We start from the raw sequence: 16,404 nt of genomic DNA, 5'->3' as shown, positions 1-16,404 counted from the left end.
CAAATTTTTATTGGATAATGCTTAATGTACACAGGTCGTTGTATGGCTCTCATGGAATTACATTTTAAAATATGTGGCATTCATGGCTCTCTCAGCCAAAAAGTTTCCTGATCCCTGTACTAGATATTATTCTTTTTAAAAGATTGTGGACTTTAGAGAGGAAGGGAGGGAAGGAGGGAGGAAGAGGATGACTGGGAGGGAAAGAAAGGGAAAGAGAAAAAGAAAAAGAGAGCAAGATAGGCACATCAATCTGTTCCTGTATGTGCCCTGATCGGGGATAAAACTGGCACCCTCTGCACTTTGGGATGAAGCTCTAACGAGCTATCCAGACAGGGCTAGTTATTATTATTTTTTCCCTGAAATGAGAAGCGGGGAGGCAGAGAGACAGACTCTCGCATGTGCCCAATTGGAATCCACCTGGCATGCCCACTAGGGGGCGATGCTCTGCCCATCTGGGGCCTTGCTCTGTTGCAACCAGAGCCATGGTGGCACCTGAGGTGGAGGCCACACAGCCATCCTCAGTGCCCAGGCCAACTTTGCTCCAATGGAGCCTTGGCTAAGGGAGTGGAAAAGAGAGATACAGAGAAAGGAGAAGGGGGGAAGGGTGGAGATGCAGATGGGCGCCTCTCCTATGTATCCTGGCCAGGTGTAGAACCCAGGACTTCCACACGCCAGGCCATCACTCTAATGCTGAGCCAACTGGCCAGGGCTCAAGTTATTATTCTTAATGAACATAACTTAAAGTGAGGCACCCGACCTGTGGTGGCACAGTCGACCCAAAATGCTGAGGTTGACGGTTGGAAACCCCAGGCTCACCTAGTCAAGGCATGTACAAAAAGCAATCAATGAACAACTAAAGTGAAGCAACTATGAGTTGATGCTCCTCCCTCTCTTCTCTCTCACATCCCAAAACTCAAAAAATAAAAAATTTAAAAGTGCAGAAATTATTGGTTCATTCCCCAGTCAGGGCACATATAAAAGCAGATCATTGTTCCTGTCTCTCTCTCTCTCTCTCTCACTTCCTCTTTCTCTCTAAAACCAATAAACATTTTTAAAATCCTTTAAAAATTAAAAAATAAATAAAAATATAAAGTGAGGGGAAGAAGTTAAAATCAGTTCCCAGCTTTGAGAAGCTCATAGCATAGTTGGGGATACAAAAGCATACAGAGCCTGACCAGGTGATGGCTCAGTGGATAGAGCGTCGGACTAGAATGCAGAAGGACCCAGGTTCGAGACCCCGAGGTCGCCAACTTGAGCGTGAGCTCATCTGGTTTGAGCAAAAGCTCACCAGCTTGGACCCAAGGTCGCTGGCTCGAGCAAGGGGTTACTCGGTCTGCTGAAGGCCCGCGGTCAAGACACATATGAGACAGCAATCAATGAACCACTAAGGTATTGCAATGCACAACGAAAAACTGATGATTGATGCTTCTCATCTCTCTGCTCCCGTCTCTCTGTCCCTATCTATCCCTCTCTCTATAAATAAAAAAAATATTTAAAAATAAATAAAAAGCATACAGAGTATGATTGGTGAGCAAGAAGCAAAGTCTAAGGAAGCATGTCTAAGAAAGATATCATTTCCCGGCTTTCACTTTCAACTGGAGATGTGTTCTTACAAAACAATAAATAAGGCCCTGGCCGGTTGGCTCAGCAGTGGAGCGTCGGCCTGGCGGGCAGGGGTACCAGGTTCGATTCCCGGCCAGGGCACACAGGAGAAGCGTCCATCTGCTTCTCCACCCCTCCCCCCCTCTCCTTCCTCTCTGTCTCTCTCTTCCCCTCCCGCAGCCGAGGCTCCATTGGAGCAGAGATGGCCTGGGCCCTGAGGATGGCTCTGTGGCCTCTGCCTCAGGCACTAGAATGGCTCTGGATGCGACAGAGCGACGCCACAGAGGGGCAGAGCATCGCCCCCTGGTAGGCATGCTGGGTGGATCCCGGTTGGGCGCATGCGGGAGTCTGTCTGACTGCCTCCCTGTTTCCAGCTTTGGAAAGATGAAAAAAGAAAAAAAGTTTAAATAAATAAATAAATAAATAAATAAGTTGTACAACCTTACCAGGCAGTGGTGCAGTGGACAGAGCATCAGACTGGGACGCAGAGGACCCAGGTTCGAAACCCTGAGGTCACCGGCTTGAGCGAGAGCTCATCAGCTTGAACATGGAATCATAAACAAGACCCCACGGATGCTGGCTTCAAGACCAAGGTCACTGGTTTGAGCCCAAGCTCACTAGCTTGAGCAAGGGGTCACTCGGTCTGCTGTAGCCCCTGGGTCAAGGCACATATGAGAAAGTAATCAAGGAGCCTGACCTGTGGTGGCGCAGTGGATAAAGCGTCGACCTGGAAATGCTGAGGTTGCCGGTTCGAATCCCTGGGCTTGCCTGGTCAAGGCACATATGGGAGTTGATGCTTCCAGCTCCTCCCCCCCTTCTCTCACTCTGTCTCTCCTCTCTCTCTCTCTCTCTGTCTCTCTCTCTGTCTCTCCCTCTCCTTTCTAAAATGAATAAATAAATTAAAAAAAAAAAAAAAAAAAAAGAAAGTAATCAAGGAAAAACTACGGTGCCACAACGAAGAACTGATGCTCCTCATCTCTCTGTCTTCCTGTCTGTCCCTATCTGTCCCTCTCTGTCACACACACAAAAAAAAATGTAGCGGCCCTGGCCGGTTGGCTCAGCAGTAGAGCGTCAGCCTGGCGTGCAGGGGACCCGGGTTCGATTCCTGGCCAGGGCACACGGGAGAAGCGCCCATTTGCTTCTCCACCCCCCCCCCCTTCCTCTCTGTCTCTCTCTTCCCCTCCCGCGCAGCCAAGGCTCCATTGGAGCAAAGATGGCCAGGGCGCTGGGGATGGCTCCTTGGCCTCTGCCCCAGGCGCTAGAGTGGCTCTGGTCACGGCAGAGCGATGCCCCGGAGGGGCAGAGCATCGCCCCCTGGTGGGCAGAGCGTTGCCCCTGGTGGGCGTGCTGGGTGGATCCCGGTTGGGCGCATGCGGGAGTCTGTCTGACTGTCTCTCCCCGTTTCCAGCTTCAGAAAAATACAAAAAAAAAAAAAAAAAGCTGTAGCAACAACAAACGGTTCTCAGATACAACAAAATGACAATGAAAGTGCAGTTCTGACCATCACCTCAACATTTGCAAGGCACCCTTTTTAACTCGAAGAAGAAAGGCAACCACTCCTTATCACCCACTGTTAGGGTTCCATTACTGTACTAGTCCAAGTGAAATGTTTTGTTGGGTTTGTTTTTTTTTTGGTGCAGGAGACAGGGTTTAGAAGAATAAGACCACTAAGCCAAGTCCCTTACAAAGGTCAATGTTAGAATTCTAAACAGAAAAACTGGAAGCTCATCAGCCATAGAGGTCGGAAGTTCGTTCAACTCATTTCTTATTCAAACGCTTCATGATGTAAACTGATGGGGATTTTTTTTCCAGTTTGGCAATCCCAACAGTCACAGAAATACAAGTTAAACACCAAGGGAAATCTTTGACGTTACCTATAAATTCTTCATTTATTCTAATGACACTACAAGAATCTCACAAAGGCATACCTGTTACTGTGTACTGCTGGAGCAGTTAGATACATGGGGCAATCAAGCTTTGTTGATCCAAACTCCAGAAGAAAAGAGGGAAACAATACACATGTCACTGATAAGCCCAAACTTTACCACAACTGTATGTATTTCAGCTCATTTTCCCTAGTTCATCTTCTTCTAACCACAAGCAACCAAAGGTAGGAAACAGAAGGCAGGGAAGGAAGGCGATATAGTCAGTCAGTCTAGAGAGGTGAACCAACGACAGGGTTCTCATTGCCAGGACTTGGAAAACCTCACTGAATTATTTTACATGAAACTTGTGCCAGATTCTGAACATGTAGTTTAAACCAACACATTCAAAAGTAAAAATCAACACAAGCAGTTAGACACTGTTTTGGTTTCTTTATGTGTTCAACTTACTATTTTTAAGAAGTTGAACACATAGGCCTGACCTGTGGTGGCGCAGTGGATAAAGCGTCGACCTGGAATGCTGAGGTCGCTGGTTTGAAACCTGCACTTATCTGGTCAAGGCACATATGGGAGTTGATGCTTCCTGCTCCTCCCCCCTTTCTCTCTCTCTCTCTGTCTCTCTCTCCTCTCTAAAATGTATAAATAAATAAAAATTTAAAAAAAAAGAAGTTGAACACATAGAGATTACATCAGTTTTTACCATACCACTCTCTGAAAGTTTTATGAACACCCAAGAGCTTTGTGGGCTAAAACAGACCAAGTTACTTCTGGTATGGGTACCACCACAGGGGCAACATCACCAGCCTCTTCTTGATCTCACAGCACTTCCTTTATCCCTTCTTTCTTTCTTTTTTTTTTTTTCCCTGAAGCTGGAAACGGGGAGAGACAGTCAGACAGACTCCCGCATGCGCGCGACCGGGATCCACCCGGCACGCCCACCAGGGGCGATGCTCTGCCCCTCCGGGGCGTCGCTCTGCCGCGACCAGAGCCACTCTAGCGCCTGGGGCAGAGGCCAAGGAGCCATCCCCAGCACCCGGGCCATCTTTGCTCCAATGGAGCCTTGGCTGCGGGAGGGGAAGAGAGAGACAGAGAGGAAGGAAGGGGGGGTGGAGAAGCAAACGGGCGCTTCTCCTATGTGCCCTGGCCAGGAATCGAACCCGGGTACCCCGCACGCCAGGCCGATGCTCTACCGCAGCGAAGGACCCAGGTTTGAGACCCCAAGGTCTCCAGCTTGAGTGCGGGCTCATCTGGTTTGAGCAAAAAGCTCACCAGCTTGGACCCAAGGTCGCTGGCTCGAGCAAGGGGTTACTCGGTCTGCTGTAGCCCCAGTCAAGGCACATATGAGAAAGCAATCAATGAACAACTAAGGTGTCACAATGAAAATCTGATGATTGATGCTTCTCATTTCTTTCCGTTCCTGTCTATCCCTCTCTCTGACTCTGTCTCTGTAAAAACAAACAAACAGCCTGACCAGGCAGTGGCACAGTGGATAGAGCGTTGGACTGGGATGCCGAGGACCCAGGTTCGAGACCCTGAGGTTGCCAGCTTGACCATGGGCTCATCTGGTTTGAGCAAAAGCTCACCAGCTTGGGGCCCGAGCTGGGGGTTACTCGGTCTGCTGAAGGCCCGCGGTCAAGGCACATATGAGAAAGGAATCAATGAACAACTAAGGGGTTGCAATGTGCAACGAAAAACTAGTGATTGATGGTACTCATCTCTCCGTTCCTGTCTGTCCCTCTCTCTCTGTCAAAAATAAAAAATAAAAAAAAAACACACAAAAACAAACAAACAAAAAAAGGGGCTAAAAAGACCACTGACTTCTATTTGTGAAGGGATCCTAAAGAGATATCCAGATATATGGTCTCTCATACTGTGGTTTCTCTTCAAAGGCTTATGGTCTCTTAAGCAAATAGAACTTTCTATACATGGTGGGTATCAGCATGCTACGTTGCAGGTGGAGATTGTTTGGGTTTAGTCTACAGCCAGCCATACCACCCTAAATGAGTCCAAGCCTATCTGATCCCGGAAGCTAAGCAGGGTCAACCCTGGTTAGCATTTGGATGGGAGATTGATTGAGTTTGATGAATTCTGTCTCTGTTATTTACTAACTGTATTAGCTGTTTTTTAACATTTCATGGGGCCAAATACCTACCTAATAAAGTTCTTAAAAGTAACTGGTATATCATAGGTGCTCTAAAAAAAAAATCATCTTAATATGTCCCAACCTCAACCTCTGAATTTCTGAAGTGAGAAGAGGAAGGCCGAGATAGATTCCCCTACATGTGCCTGACCAGGATCCACGCAGCATGCCCACTAGGGGGCGATGCTCTGCCCATCTGGGGCCTTGCTCCGTTGCAACCAGAGCCATTCTAGCGCCTAAAGCGGAGGCCATGGAGCCATCCTAGTGTCCCAGACAACTTTGCTCCAATGGAGCCTTGGTTGAAGGAGGGGAAGAGAGAGATAGAAAGTAGAGAAGGAAGGGTGGAGAAGCAGATGGGTGCTTCTCCTGTGTGCCCTGGCTGTGAATCAAACCTGAGACTTCCATATACCAGGCTGACGCTCTGCTGCTGAGCTAGCGGCCAGGGCTGAATTTCTTTAGGTGTTTTCACTTTATCCCCAAATCCAAAGTCTGCTGTTTCTCAGAGAAGATTCCACAGACTCTCAAGTTGCTTCTCAAAAAGTTCAGTGGTTGCCTGACCAGGCGGTGGTGCAGTGGACAGGGCGTCAGACTGAGATGTGGAGGACCCAAGTCCGAGACCCCAAGGTCGCCAGCTTAGTGCGAGCTCACCTGGTTTGAGCAAGGCTCACCAGCTTGAGCCCAAGGTCGCTGGCTCAAGCAAGGGGTTACTTGGTCTGCTGTTGCCCCACGGTTAAGGCACATATAAGAACACAATCAATGAACCACTAAGGTGTCACAACGAAAAACTGATGATGGATGCTTCTCATCTCTCTCCGTTCCTATCTGTCCCTATCTATCCCTCTCTCTGACTCTCTCTCTGTCTCTGAAAAAAACACACACACAAAAAAAACCGCTCCCATCCATTAGCTTGTCCTCATCTGTGTCTGATGACGAATCACTGTCTTCATATATTGCCTCGTCCTCAGTTCCACCTATGGCATTTGAAATGCCACACTTCTACAAGTACTGTATAAGACGCACCCAGTTTTTAGACCCCAAATTTTGGGGGGGAAAGGTGTTTTATACATGGGGAAATATGGTACTTTCATTTGCCATGGAATCTTTTTTGGGGGGATTAAGACCTATTAAGTAATGCACAGAACTTCTCCAGAACAACTGAATAGAGGGATGGTCTGATGTTGAGGAGTAAAACATGAGGACCAGGTCTGAGAACTGCAAAGATGAGATAGAAGAGATGCTGAAGGTACAAAGAGGTGATAGTGGGCAATCAGCAGTCTCACAGGATCTCTAGAGAAGTGGCTTCAGCAGCACAAACAATTACCACCCTAGCTTCTGCCCTCCCATCCCCCAAATGAGGCAAACTTTTATGCTCCCCTCACTTACTAGAACAGGCGGTCAGCTCTAATAGCAGACGCCAGGTTAATATCAGACGCCATCTTATTTTCACATATTCGACCCAAGGTCCTTTCACACCTCTTGATGCACCCCACCACGCTCCACCCCACTCCTTACTCCCTAATTCATGCTGTTTTAGCAGTGCTCACCAACCACATGTACTCTGAGACCCTCTCAAAGTTCAGAAATTTTCGATTTTCTTTCAACCCCTTTCTTCCAATCTTATAGTTATGATCATAAGATTAATATATGCAGCCTGACCAGGAACTGGAGCAGTGGACACAGCATGGGATTGGGATGCAGAGGACCCAGGTTTGAAACCCCAAGGTTGCCGGCTTCAGCATGGGCTCACTGGCTTGAACATGGGATCATAGACATGACTCCATGGTCGCTGGCTTGAGCAAGAGGTCACTCACTCTGCTGTAGCTCCTCCACCCTCCTCAACCCTTGTCAAGGCACATATGTGAAAGCAATCAATGAACAACTAAGGTGCTACAACAAATCTATTCCTGTCTGTCTGTCCCTACTTGCCCCTCTCTCTGACTCGGACAACAACAACAAAAAAAGATTAAGCCTGACCAGGCAGTGGTGCAGTGGCTAGAGCAACAGACTGGGATGCAGAGCACCCAGGTTTGAAACTCTGAGGTCGCCAGTTGAGCACAGGCTCATCTGGTTTGAGTAAGGCTCATCAGGTTGAGCCCAAGGTCGTTGGCTCGAGCAAGGGGTCCCTCAGTCTGCTATAGCGCCCCGCCCCGGGGTAAAGGCACATATGAGAAAGCAATCAATGAACTAAGGTGCCACAACAAAGAACTGATGCTTCTTAACTCTCTGCCTTCCTGTCTCTCTGTCCCTCCTGTCTCTGTCACACACAAAAAAAGATTAATATATCTAATACTTACTGAGAACTTAATACATGCCTGCTCCATTCTTAAGCCTTTAATACACTAAAACTCATTAACTCTTCCCAACAATACTATGATGTATTACTATTTTCACTCTTTCACTCCAGAGGAACTGAGGCAGAGAGAAGATGAAGGATTTGCCCATAGTTACACTAAGTAGTAAATGTCAAGTAAGATTTAAACCCAGGCTCCAGAGCTCAAGCTTTTAACTCTCTCACAACTCACACTTATTCAGATTTGTTGATTATCTACTGGTCAAGGTCTAGAGAAATGAGTGGATCAATGATTGCAAAGCTTTCCCAAAAGGTATACATTGAGATCTCATCTGACAGAGTATAACCCCTAGATTTAAAAAAAAAAAAATTATTTGATTTGAGAAAGGGAGAGAAGACAGGAACATCAATGTGCTCTGACTGGGGATCAAACCAGGAACCTTTGTGCTTTGGGACAATGCTCTAAACAACCAAATTATCCAGCAACAGTGACCCCTAGATTTGACCAAGCTCTGCCCTATGACGCTGGAGCACAGCCAGGGTACCCCAGGCTTTGGCCACATCAACAGCCTATAGGAGTTAAACACCCAAGATAAGTAAAAATAGGATCACTGGAAAAAATTGAGAATTCCTGGTCTATTTTATCCCTAAGCCTCTAAAAACTATATATAAGCCATTTCATACAAATTGTTCCTATGTATTATGTCCACTATAAGATATACTATATAGCCTGACCAGGCGGTGGCACAGTGAATAGAGCGTCGGACTGGGATGCGGAAGGACCCAGGTTCGAGACCCCGGGGTTGACGGCTTGAGCGTGGGCTCATCTGGCTTGAGCAAAAAGCTCACCAGCTTGGACCCAAGGTCGCTGGCAAGGGGTTACTCGGTCTGCTGAAGGCCCGCAGTCATGGCACGTATAAGAAAGCAATCAATGAAGAACTAGGGTGTCGCAACGAAAAACTGATGACTGATGCTTCTCATCTCTCTCCGTTCCTGTCTGTCTGTCCCTATCTATCCCTCTATCTGACTCTCTCTCTGTCCCTGTTAAAAAAAAAAAAAAAAGATATACTATATAGCCTGACCAGGCGGTAGCGCAGTGGATAGAGCATTGGACTGGGAAGCAGAGGACCCAGGTTCGAGACCTCGAGGTCACCAGCTTGAACACGGGCTCATCTGGTTTGAGCAAAGCTCACCAGCTTGAACCCAAGGTCGCTGGCTCAAGCAAGGGGTTACTCGGTCTGCTATAGCCCCATGGTCATGGCACATATGAGAAAGCAATCAATGAACAACTAAGGTATCGCAACAAAAAACTAATGATTGATGCTTCTCATCTCTCCGTTACTGTCTATCTATCCATCCCTCTCTGACTCTCTGTCTCTATAAAAAAAAAAAAAAAAAAGATATACTATATACCCTAACCAAAAAGCTCATTTTCCATGTTCAAGTTGCCAAATGAGGATTTTAAACAATTTTTTAAAATTATTAATTTAGGCCCTGGTCAGTTGGCTCACTGGTAGAGTGTCGGCCTGGCGTGCAGGAGTCCCGGGTTCGATTCCCAGGCAGGGCACACAGGAGAAGCGCCCATCTGCTTCTCCACCCCTCCCCCTCTCCTTCCTCTGTCTTTCTCTTCCCCTCCCAAAGCGAGGCTCCATTGGAGCAAGGATGGCCCGGGCGCTGGGGATGGCTCCTTGGCCTCTGCCCCAGGCGCTAGAATGGCTCTGGTCACAACAGAGCGATGCCCCGGAGGGGCAGAGCATCGCCCCCTGGTGGGCAGAGCGTCGCCCCCTGGTGGGCGTGCTGGGTGGATCCCGGTCGGGCGCATGCGGGAGTCTGTCTGACTGTCTATCCCCGTTTTCAGCTTCAGAAAAATACAAAATAAAACAAAAAAACAAACAAACAAACAAAAAAAAAGATTCTAGTGTCCCCCCCCCCCCAGAATATCTCCTCCCTCTCCTTCAGTCTTTAAACAGAATCTGGGACCCCAGAAAAAATACAAAAGTGTTGAGTCCTCTATGAGCACTGCTGGGATCTCTAAAGGAAATTGGCCACGACAGAAGGAATACAGTACAGTGTAATAGTGTCAGCTCTCAGGTCACAATTCCTAGGTTCAAATTCTGGTCTGTATTTACAAGCTGTGTGCCCTTGAGCTCATTATTGATTGATTCTCAGTTTCCTCATTTATAAAATGAAAATAATTTAATAAATGGAGATCACAGTACAGTCCTCACTAGAAGGTTACAGACAATAAATGAGATGAGGCATATAAAGTACTCTGCAAAGTACCTGGTATAGAATAGCCAGTCAATAAATGTTAGCTATTAATACTGTATATCTTTCTAAAATTCAGAGGTTTTCTTTGAAACCTGTTTTCAAAACAAAAGAGCTTGGCCTGACTGGTGGTGGCACAGTGGATAAAGCAGCAACCTGGAATGCTGAGGTCACCGGTTTGAAACCCTGAGCTTGCCCAGTCAAGGCACATGAGAGTTGATGCTTCCTGCTCCTCCCCCTCCTCTCTCTCCCCTTTTCTCTAAAATGAATAAATAAAATCTTTAAAAAAATTTTAAAAAAAAAGAGCTTGATGGGGGAGAGTGAAAACAAACTATGTCTTTATAAAGACAACAGAATCAGCCTGACCAGGTGGTGGCGCGTAGACAAGAACATGCTGAGGACCCAGATTCGAGACCCCAAAGGTCACTGTCTTGAGTGCGGGTTCACTAGCTTGAGCATGGGAACACAGCCATGTCTCCATGGTTGCTGGCTTGAGCAAGGGGACACTGGCTCTGCATATGAGACCCAGAAATGAATAACTAAGGTGCCATAACTATGAATTGTGCTTGTCATCTCTCTTCCTTTCCTGTCAGTCTATCCCTGTCTGTCTCTCTCTCTCTCTCTCCTTCACTAAAAAAAAAAAAAAAAAAAAAAAAAGACAACTGAATAAACTACGTTAAAAATAGGGTATATAGCCCTGGCCGGTTGGCTCAGCAGTAGAGCGTCAGCCTGGCGTGCGGGGGACCCGGGTTCGATTCCCGGCCAGGGCACATAGGAGAAGCGCCCATTTGCTTCTCCACCCCCCCCCCCCCGTCCTTCCTCTCTGTCTCTCTCTTCCCCTCCCGCAGCGAGGCTCCATTGGAGCAAAGATGGCCCGGGCGCTGGGGATGGCTCCTTGGCCTCTGCCCCAGGCGCTGGAGTGGCTCTCGTTGCGGCAGAGTGACGCCCTGGAGGGGCAGAGCATCGCCCCCTGGTAGGCAGAGCGTTGCCCTCTAGTGGGCGTGCTGGGTGGATCCCGGTCAGGCACATGCGGGAGTCTGTCTGACTGTCTCTCCCCATTTCCAGCTTCAGAAAAATACAAAAATAAAAAATAAAAATAAATAAATAAATAGGGTATATGGCAGCAAGAATTACCACAATGTCTATTAACTTTCCACATCCCATTGACAAACTTTGGCAATCTTCACTTTCTTTCTTGGTCCAAGTATCTGAACTCAAACAAATATTTTGAAAAGCCTGACCAGGCAGTGGCACAGTGGATAGAGCGTTGGACTGGGATGCAGAGGACCCAGGTTCGAGACCCCGAGGTCGCCAGCTTGAGTGCAGGCTCATCTGGTTTGAGCAAAAGCCCACCAGCTTGAACTCAAGGTCACTGGCTCCAGCAAAGGGTTACTCAGTCTGCTGAAGGCCCACGGTCAAGGCACATATGAGAAAACAATCAATGAACAACTAAGGTGCTGCAACGCACAATGAAAAACTAATGACTGATGCTTCTCATCTCTCTCCATTCCTGTCTGTCCCTGTCTATCTCTCTCTCTGACTCACTGTCTCTGTAAAAAATTAATTAATTAATTAAAAATATTTTGAAAAGGTGGAATTCATTATCAAGGTAAGCACGGAGACATAAAATCATAATGCCAAGGTGTGGTGAAAGCTCAAATTAAGAAACATGCCTGCCTGACCTATGGTGGCGCAGTGGGATAAAGCATAGATTTGGAACACTGAGGTCACCGGTTCGAAACCCCAGGCTTACCTGGTCAAGGCACATATGGGAGTTGATGCTTCCTGCTCCTCCCTCTTCTCTCTCTCTCTCTCTCCCTCTTTCCCTCTCTCTCCTCTCTGAAACTTGAATAAAGTCTTTAAAAGAAAAAGCAAGAAAGAAAGAAACATGCCTGGCCTAACCAGGGGGTGGCACAGTGGACCAGTGGGTAGAGGGTCAGTCTGGAATGCTGAGGTTCCAGGTTAAAAACGCCTGAGGTCACTGACTCAAGCACAGGCTCACCAGCTTAAGCACAGGGTCACCACTCGAGCGTGGGATCTCTGGCCTGAGTGTGAAATCATCAACATGATCCCAGAGTCGCTGGCTTAAGCTCAAAGGTCAAAGCTTGAGCAAGGGGTCACTGTCTTGGTTGGAGCCCCCCTCCCCTTCAAGGAGTGTATGAAACACAATCAATGAACAACTAAAGAGCCACAACTCCAGTTGCTGCTTCTCATCCCTCCCTTACTGACTCTCTCTCAAAAAAAAAAAAAAGAAAAGAAAAGAAAGAAACCTGCCTACCTGGCCAATGGTGGCACAAAACCCTGGGAGTTTGCTGGTTCAAAACCCTGGGATTGCCTGGTCAAGGCACACATGACAAGCAAGCAATGAACAGCTAAAGTGAAGCAACTATGAGTTGATAATTCTTGCCTCCCCTACCCCCACCTCGTAAAATCAGCAAATAAAATCTTTAAAAAAAGAAGAACATGCCTCTTGCCATTTCCAAAATTTCCAACCAATAAAATACATACATAAACAAAAGGCTGATAACTGAGGTTTGGTGATAAGTTTGCCATCATGTCACTGCATTGTAACAAAAAACCCTAAGCCCTGGGCAGGTCGCTCAGTTGACAGAGAGCATCCTCTCAATTCGGTTAGATCCTTGGTCAGGGCACATACAAGATTCAAGCAATGAATGCATAAATAAGTTTAATAACAAATTGATACTTCTCTCTCTCAAAATAAATATTTTTTAAAAAAAGAGGAAACTCTATAGACACCATACAGGTGATAAAAAGTAAGCATACAGTTGGCATGGGGCAAATATATGTCACTTCAATATTCCCATCTCATGTTATAATGCTACTAAACCAACCAGAATGATAAAGACCTTAAGATAATTTACAGACTTAAAGATCCCATACTTTTTTTTCTTTATTTCAGTGAGAGGAGGGGAGGCAAAGACAGACTCCTACATACGCCCTGACTGGGATCCACCCGGCAAGCCCTGTAGGGGGCGTTGCTCAGTTGCAGAGATGGAAGCCATCTTCAGTGCTGGGGGGCCAACTCGCTCCTATTGAGCCATGGATGCAGGAGCAGGAGGTGGAGGGAGAGGGAGGGAGGGAGAGGGAGAGAGAGAGAGAGAGAGAGAGAGAGAGAGAGAAGCGAGAGGGGGAGGGGGGAGAAGCAGATGGGTGCTTCTCCTGTGTGCCCTGGCTGGGAATCAAACCCAGGACACCCACAGTCTGGGCCAACACTATCACTGAGCAAAACTGGCCAGGGCCCGATTCCATACTTTTTAAAAACTGGTATGTGTTAACAACAAAGAGACTAAAGACCCTGTCTCCATCATTTATGGCCAGAGTAAATAAAATTAAATTGGCACTATCCTAAAAGGGTAAACCTGCAAAGACTGGTTCAGTTTTCTAGTCCTTTTGCATCTAGCCTGTATCTAATGCTCAGCTGGTCAGGGGGAAAATGCTTCAACTTGGGAACAGTGAGAAGGCACTAGGACCTTTGGTGCTGATACAAAAACAATGACCACCTCAGAATTACTCCGTACCTCACACATCTCAAATACTAAGTGCATAAACCGCCTTCATATTCCCCCAACCCAACAACTCCCCAGTGGGGTGACAAGAGAACACCCAGTGCAAGTAATTTAAATTCCCAGAGAATCTGCCCAACAGGGGTCTGTTCCCAACATTTAGAAAAACTCAGGCCACAGCCCCAATTTACTGGGCAACAAGAGGCCCTGGAATACAAGCCTGACAATGTTTAAGTCCCAGGAAAAATGAAGTTCCTTCCATTCATTTTTAGAGAAAGGATTGTTTCCATTGGCTTATTTCTAGTTTCCTGGAAAAAAAAAAAATCCTCCCTCCACTAAATACTTTGAAAACTAGAACCCCCTAACTGTGGAGAACAGTTTTCTAGGCACCACAATCTCTTAAGACAGTAAGCGGGGTATCCACTTATTCCAGGCTGGCCACAAAGGCCTTTCCTTCTATCACCAAAGCACTGAGCTCACCTCCGCGGAGGAAGAGGACGGTAAAAAATATTTTGGAAAAATGCCCAAGAAAGGAAAAAGCTGACCGGTTTCCTGACGGGTATCTCCATCCCTCCAGGCCTGTACGTGGTGACTTCCTACCGAAGGCCACCAGTAGAGAATAGCCAAACCCGGCTGGCTCTCCAACATTGCAGGAAATGTTTCAATCCTAAAAAGCCACTTGCAGGATTATCGGATTCATTCTGGGCACTGCTGCCAAGTGATGCCCCCGCAGTGCCAACACCCCCTCAGCTCTTTGTCCCCCACGTTACTGGGCCCTACCCTTGTGCCTGGCCGGGCGCTAGCCCCACCCTGGGGCCAAAGCAGTTCCCCTTCCCCTGGGCTGTCCTCCCAAGTCACACCCAGAGGCCTGGGTCAGCGGCTCCTCCTCCCCCCACGCACTCCCGCTAGTCTGTGGGAACTAGCCTCAGCAACAAGCTTGCTCCCTGCCACGATCACTCCAGCCCTCTGCCCACGTCCCTTGTGGGCGTCAGCTCGCGAGGAGCAGCCGGCGAAGCTGAGGAGTTCCGTGGCCCTCACCCCCGCCCAGGGCCTCCCGTCGTCTGTCCCTCACCGGGCGGAGGCTGGGCGGGCGACGGTGGCACCGGTGGGCGCGGGCCGCTGCTGTTGATGATGTAGTGGGAGACGCGCGAGTTCTCGGAGACGCTCAGCACATAGTCCCCGGGGCTGGTGCTCGAGTCCCGCACCAGGAACACCCCGTGCCGCTGGCCCTGCAACAGCGCCACCGCCTCCTGCCGGCTCAGCCGCCCCCAGTACCAGCTACTCCGCTCCTCTGAGTCGAAGTTGCCCGCCATGGCCGCCTTCGTGCCTACACGCTGGGCCGCCGCCGCCGCGCGCACCCCTCCAGCCCCGTCGCCCGCCTCCCAGCGGACCGGCTTGGGTCTCAGCCTAACAGCAGCGCCCGAAATGGCGGCGGCAGCCGCGGGCCTTCCCGACCGGAAATGACGCGCTCCCTGCCTCCTGGGAGGATGCCGGGAAAGGGACAACTGCCGGCCATTGGGAGAAGGGAAAGAAACAGTTTGCGCTCGCACTGCGCATGCGTGAGGTCTCATGGGCGTCGCCGCCTGGCAGAAACCGGGACTGCAGAGGATGGAGAGGCGGAGTCTAGGGCCATGGGGCGGGGGCCTTAGTCAGAGGTCTGTTAATTCAGGGAGGGGAGAGAAACCTGAGTAGGATCATTAAGTCCGGTAAATGTGCCTTGACCACGCAAGCCCAGGATTTCGAACTGGCGACCTCAGCTTCCAGGTTGAGGCTTTAGGTCAGACTGTGTCTGTGCTTTTGACCAAGAGGTTCTTCGCTCCACTAGGCTTCAAGTTCCTGGATAACCCAGGACTTCAAGTTAGCAACTCCCAAGACAAAATTGGAATAGATAAGGTGATATGACCCCATGGCCTGAATTACCTGAGACGGACTGTCTTTTTCTCTTTCTTTCTTTCTTTCTTTCTTTTTTTTTTTTTTTTTTTTTTTGAGACTGGGAGAGACAGACGGACAGGAAGGGAAAAAGATGAGAAACTTTAGTTTCTTGATTGCTTTCTCTTGGTGGGGGGCTCCAACTGAGCCAGTGACCCCTTGCTCAAGCCAGAAACCATGGGCTCAGGTCATGGCTGTGATCCCATGCTCAAGCTGGCGACCTTGGGTTTTCCAGCATGGATCCTCAGTGTCCCAGGCCAACACTCTATCCACTGTGCCACCGCTTGGTCAAGCCGGTCAGTCTTTTTCTTTTTTTTCTTTTTTCTTTTATTATTTTTTTTTCAGGTCAGTCTTTTGCTGATGGTTCCTCCAGCTTCTCCCTCCCCAAGCCTTGTGAAGTTCTTGTTTTTGTTGATTCATTCAGCAGTCATTGATACATTTTGCCTTGTGGGTGTAAAGGTGATCTAGTTGGAGGAACCAGGAAACAGTCCAAAGGAATGCCAAATGCTAATGAATAGGGTCAGGAAGAGGCTCTAGGAACAGAACAGGATCCCCTAATTCAGGGGTCAGGAAACTTTTTGGCTGAGAGAGCCCTAAAAGCCATATATTTGGCCTGACCTGTGGTGGCGCAGTGGATAAAGTGTCAACCTGGAAATGCTGAGGTTGCCGGTTCGAAACCCTGGGCTTGCCTGGTCAAGGCACATATGGGAGTTGATGCTTCCAGCTCCTCCCCACCTTCTCTCTCTCCCACTCTGTCTCTCTCTCTTC

The 16,404-nt window shown here is 48.3% G+C and overlaps 1 protein-coding gene across 2 annotated transcripts in view; it reads right to left on the bottom strand.

Annotated features, from left to right (window-relative positions):
- Window positions 1-15,177, bottom strand: part of CRK (CRK proto-oncogene, adaptor protein) — a 49,562-nt gene extending 34,385 nt beyond the window's left edge. For both annotated transcript variants that reach the window (XM_066363555.1, XM_066363556.1), the window contains exon 1: window positions 14,780-15,177. In XM_066363555.1, the coding sequence (XP_066219652.1) occupies window positions 14,780-15,020 (241 nt within the window). In that variant the 5' untranslated portion in view covers window positions 15,021-15,177. The remainder of the gene's footprint in view (window positions 1-14,779) is intronic.
- Window positions 15,178-16,404: the final 1,227 nt, after the last annotated feature.

This window comes from Saccopteryx leptura, chromosome 2 (assembly GCF_036850995.1).
Source record: "Saccopteryx leptura isolate mSacLep1 chromosome 2, mSacLep1_pri_phased_curated, whole genome shotgun sequence".
Taxonomy (NCBI): domain Eukaryota; kingdom Metazoa; phylum Chordata; class Mammalia; order Chiroptera; family Emballonuridae; genus Saccopteryx; species Saccopteryx leptura.
The sequence above is the reverse complement of the archived record's forward strand: the minus strand, read 5'-3'. Positions and strand labels throughout refer to the sequence as shown.